The sequence below is a fragment of the Gadus macrocephalus genome, chromosome 9 (assembly GCF_031168955.1).
Source record: "Gadus macrocephalus chromosome 9, ASM3116895v1".
NCBI lineage: Eukaryota > Metazoa > Chordata > Actinopteri > Gadiformes > Gadidae > Gadus > Gadus macrocephalus.
Window position 1 is genome coordinate 7,830,353 of NC_082390.1, and position 5,377 is coordinate 7,835,729.

General features: G+C 57.6%; 1 protein-coding gene across 1 annotated transcript; it reads right to left on the reverse strand.

Annotated features, from left to right (window-relative positions):
• Positions 1-218: 218 nt before the first annotated feature.
• fjx1 (four-jointed box kinase 1) lies at positions 219-2,777 on the reverse strand. The gene has a single exon (XM_060060580.1). The coding sequence runs from the start codon at positions 2,325-2,327 to the stop codon at positions 984-986; it is 1,344 nt and encodes a 447-aa protein (XP_059916563.1). The 5' UTR covers positions 2,328-2,777; the 3' UTR covers positions 219-983.
• Between the last annotated feature and the right edge of the window lie 2,600 nt (positions 2,778-5,377).

Genomic DNA, 5,377 nt, shown 5'->3' on the forward strand with positions numbered 1-5,377 from the left:
GGTAACCGGCCCCGCGGCTGTGTGTGTGTGTGTGAGTGAGTAAGGGTCTCCAGGGTAACACACTGGAGGTATTTCCGCCGCACAATGGGGGCCCTGTGTTGAACAAGCACACAATCCTGCTCATCTAGCCCAGCGGACGCTGAGGGACGTTTGAACTACTTTGTGGAGGTGTGAAAAGGAGCGGTAATAACACGACACTGGGTGGAACGAGGACTGGCTTAAATTACAACACATTTATCAAAAGAGACTTGGAATGTTACAATGCACATAACTTAGTGGAGCATGACATTTCCAGAAAGGACATTGTGACAGGCACTGTATTTACAGTATACTTTACAATATATACAATTGGGTGTTTATGTACACGTTAAGTCATTAAGGCTGAGTAGTAGTATACAAGTCATCATCACGATATTACAGGACCCAAATCACTGGTGCTCGCTAGTGAGCCATTCGAATTGTGCAAAAAACAGTCTTCTGTTAAAAAGAGCAAAGGGAAAAGGGGGAAAGAGATGTGCCAAACTATGAAGACGATGTAGCGTGAGCTCATGTTAAGGCTTTTAGCAGGAGGGACGGGCACTAAGCCAGGGCCACGTGGCGCAGTGTTATGACACCAAACACCACCACTATTTATAACCACACATTAGTTTCAACAATCGTAAAATGCGCGGCGACAGAACATAAAAAATGCACTCGCTGTAATCATTTTTTTTTCTTTTAGCAATCCAATTCTGGAATGACGTTTCTGCAAGGGGGGGGGGGGCGGCGTATAGGTCGATCCACAAATTAAAGATGACCCCTATAACGTGTAGGCAAAGAGACGTATTTACAAGAGGTAGTTTTAACAGTAGTATCCAATGCACAACAATATTAAAACCGGTCGCATTTTTGCAGTGGCGAGACCTCAGTAACGCTCTTTGATTGGACGGGGGGGGGGAAGGCGAGACCTCAGTAACGCTCTGGGACGGGTAGCAGGTCAAAGGTCAAAGCCGGCCGTACTTCTCTCTACAGTGCGATATGTGTCTGTGCACGGTGTCTATCCGGGCTTGCAGGAGCCCTGCGTGCTCGTCGGAGAGGAAGCCGAGCACGGGCGCCAGCGGCTCCGTGTCCCGGTACAACTCCAGCAGCCTCGCCCGCGCGTCCTGCCGCGCGCTCATCTCGGCCACGCGCCTCGCGGTCCTTCGGCGGAACACGCACACCGAACCGAGCACCGTGTCGTGGTACTTCTCCCACATGCCCAGCACGCGGTAGCCGTGAACGAGCCCTGCCTCGTTGTCGATGAACAGCAGGTCGCCACGGGGCGCGCGCAGCAGGTTGTTGGTGTCCCGCTCCATGACGCGCGGGTCCCACTGCAGGCTGAACAGGTTGCTCACCAGCCGGTCGAAGTTGGCCGTGAGGTAGTCCATGAGGATCAGGTCGCTCCACTGCATCAGCTCGAACAACTCCGCCCTCGTCTTGTTCCGCAGCTCTTGGTGGAACGGATGGAGCCCTCCTCCAACTCCTCCACCCTCCTGTCGGAGCAGGGAGGGCGTCACCACCCCGGTCAGGTTGGCCACCCACTCCGTGAGGGACACCACGGCACGCTCGCTCCACTGCAGCCCCTCCACGCGCCGCCTCACGGCGGCCCACTGCTCGCCGCCCCCCGCCGCCCCGGCCCCGGTCCCGCTAAGCTGGGACAGCGCGAGGGGTGGCAGGTTGGCGATGCCCAGCAGTGTCGCGAGGCACGACGTCAACGTTTCCCCCTGCACTTGGTCCGCGTTGATCCCGTAGCGCACGCACGCGCGGGTCCCGTCCGAGAAAGTGGCGAGCTGGTTGGAGATCCGGCCGCAGCCGGGCTCTAGCCGCACCACCCGCTGAGCCCGGGCTCGGGTGCGCCAAGCCCGGGCGTGCTCCTCCGTGAAGCCGGCAGACAGTTGTTCCTCCAACCGCTGGCTCCAGAAGATCCCGTCCTCCACGGGGTTGGGGTCGAACCGGTCCGCTCTATCCTCCCCTCCCCGTGCCCGTCGCGCGGACCCCCCCTCGTTATCTCCGTGATATGACATACGGTGATCCGGACTCCCTGTGGAGGCGCTGAGGTTGTAGACCCCGGCGGGCCGCTGCAGTCTCCCTGCCGCGGGGACGGCCAGCAGAGCCCGGAAAGTTTTGGGCGAGGGGTCGGTGGACGGGCCGCCGGAGCGCAGGGACCTCGGATGGTCCACCGCGGGTCCCGGAAAGGTGCTGCGCTTGTGGCGGTCCAGGCGGCTCTCCAGGGTGGTCCACACGTAGAGCACGCTGAGGCAAGTGCACAGGAAGAGAAGAGCGAATAAGTTGGCCAGCACGATCTTCATGGTGAGGAAGAGACGATGCCCCCTGGGGTGGGGGGCTACCACTACCTATCCTTTAACTCAGAGAACCCGGACTCAAACACGGGGTTGAACCACTGCCACTAAAGACCCGTCCATGGCCAGCTAGTAATCCGGTGCACAGCTGTGCGCGTCGCCCGTCCCGTGCAGCCTCCTCCTGCCCCTCGCGGGCACACGCTCGGTATCACAGCAGAATCCGTGGCGCCGCCGCGAGAATCGCATCTCCTTTCCTTGTTTTGTCGGATGCCGCTTATCCTTGGATTCCCGGTTGATCGGTGGTTCTCTCCGATCACCACGGGTTCTGGAGCACTTCCCCCCTCCAGATAGTTGAAGATAGGGGTCCTTTTCCACCGCCGCCACTTTCCGCGTGCTCCCGGTTCTCCCTCTCCTCCTTCTCTCGCCGCTGAATGAGTTTGATTTGTGAAGCTTCGCCTCCGCGAGACTCTCTGCGGCGGGTCACGTGACTACGGCATATGAGAGGGGCGGGGCGAGGAGGAGGGAGAGGGGAGGGGTGAGGAGGAGGAGAGGGGGGATGAGGAGGGGAGGGGAGGGGTGGGGTGGGGAGGAGGAGAGGAGAGGAAAGAGGAGGATAGGGGAGGCGGGAGGGGGACAGGAGAGGGGTGAGGAGGAGGAGCGGGGAGGGGTGACGAGGAGGAGAGGGGAAGGGTGAGGAGGAGGAGGAGGGGTGAGGAGGAGGAGAGGGGAGCGGGGACGAGGACGAGGAGAGGAGAGGGGAGGATTGAGGAGGAGGAGAGGGGAGGGGTATACAAAGGAGAGGAGCAAGTGCACGCCATGAGTGCGCATGAGGTGCAGTCGGCCAATCGACGAGGCGGAGAGCCAGTACCGGAGTTTGTTCTGGGGCCGTGGGTGGGTATCTTAGATGTGTTCGTTAGGAATAAGACGGGCCCCCGTTTAGAGAACGGATGACTAGAACAGAGCCACCTTTGATAAAATGCAGCCGTTGCACGAAAGCTTAAAAAAAAATCCTTAAGTGAATACAATTTTGCCTTAAACATAACATTTAAGAAATGGTATTTTAGTTATAAGATTAGTATTTTACAGCATTATATGGCGTCTATACCAATGGGTACCGGAACCTGTTCCCCCCCCAACACCCACTCAATAACGCCCGAGGTGCGCCTGTGCCGTATAGGTACTTCCCGTGCGTTCCTTCCTTTAATTGGCTCGTTTGAGCGGTGGATGGATGCGTGCGCAGGGGCCCGAGCCAGAAAGACGCGACGCAATCAATTAGCCGTATTAAAGCAGCGGGGATCGGAGTTGGCACTTGTGGCTATGACGTCATCGCACAGTATACGCGGAAATCCACGGGAGGGGCTGTAGAAGACATATCAGCAAACTGTGTTGTGACTGCACGGTCCAGCGGCCCCCCAGCTCAGGCCAGAGTTGAGGCGCAGCCAAACACATTAGGGAGTTTGATTCAGCAGTGTGCAGATAAATGCAGCGGTGGCGGGCTTCCAACCGGACAGTGTTGGTAGGTTGGGTCAGCGTTTACTGATAATTCCCTCGCGTCCCGGGAATACCGCTTTAAAGGTCCCATATTATACCGCCAGGTGTGAGTGTGATCTATCCAGCACACATCTAGGTGGACACGCCCACTTTTGATGTCACTAGAGGCCGATTTGCAAAACGGCTTGTAATTGGCTAATCACACTCACACCTTGTGATTTAATACGGGTCCGTTAAGTAGAATCAGACATCCGATGTCTGGAGAGGAGTTTGGAGCAAATAGCTGCATCATTCCATCTGATTTATAAACTACAACATTGCAGGCCATAGACGCCATTAAAACGGCGTCTCTAAGAGTTGGCGCCATAAACACTTTGAGTGCTGTTACACACACACACACACACACACACACACACACACACACTAAAACACACGCGCACACTCACGCACAGGCCAGAGACACAAACATACCAACACACACCAAATTCCTGTGTGTGTGTTTGCGTGCAGGTGTGTGCAGGCCAGAGAGACACACACACACACAGGCGAGACACACACACACACACACACACACACACACACACACACACACACACACACACACACACACACACACACACACACACACACACACACACACACACACACACACAGAATCAAACCTGATGATTTTCTTTAAGCTCAAGTCACCCCATTTGTGACATGTGTGTCGCAGCATCTTGAACGTGTTGAAGTGTGTGTGAGGGGGGTTAAGGTTATAAATCCCGGTGCCTGTAATGGAACCCGGCATTCTTTTATACCCTGGAGGAGGAAGGGATCATGTCCCCCTCCTCCCCAAACCCTCTGGGTTCTCTCCGTCGCCTCCGCCGTCGCTGAGTAACGCAGCACCCCTCGTCTCCAGCACCCAGACGACGCGGGGCAGCGGAGTAAACACGGGTTTGAGTTGCAGCCGTGGAATTCGGTTGCGCTCGGAGTCTGGCGTTTTAAAAGGGGGAGGGGGGCGGGGCCTCGGGTTGTGTTGACTATCTATCCTGGGGCCGGTGGCCGGTGCTTTCCCCTCTCGCAGCACAAGTGCAGGCATGCCCCCCCCCCCCCCTCTGTGTATCAAGCCTATCTGTTTCCTGCCATGTGTCATTCTCTGGAGCTCCCAGCTCTGTCCAGCCCCCGCATCGCATTCCTAACTCCCCCCCTCCCCCCCTGATCCCCTCTTAAAAAGCTCCAGGAGTGTTGTACCGTGGTGCAGGCGTCCCCCCACCCTCGCTCCTCCCCTCCTCCCCTCCTCCCCGGGTCCTAGGGGCCGGGCCCCCGGTCAGTGTACCAGCTGACACCTGAGAGCCTAATGGCCGTCTGTCACCCTCGCTCGGCGGGGAGATGACTAAAGGGGGAGACGGGGCAGGACGTCTAGCCGTCCTCGCAGCTGTGGGCCGCTGTCTGTCTGTCTGTCTGTCCGTCTGTGCGACGCGGGGGCCGGTGGGACACTGAGCGAACAGGGGAGGAACAGAGGGGGGAACAGGGGAGCAGAGAGGGGACATGGGAGGAAGTGGCGCCCGTTGTGTTTCCTGCCACTC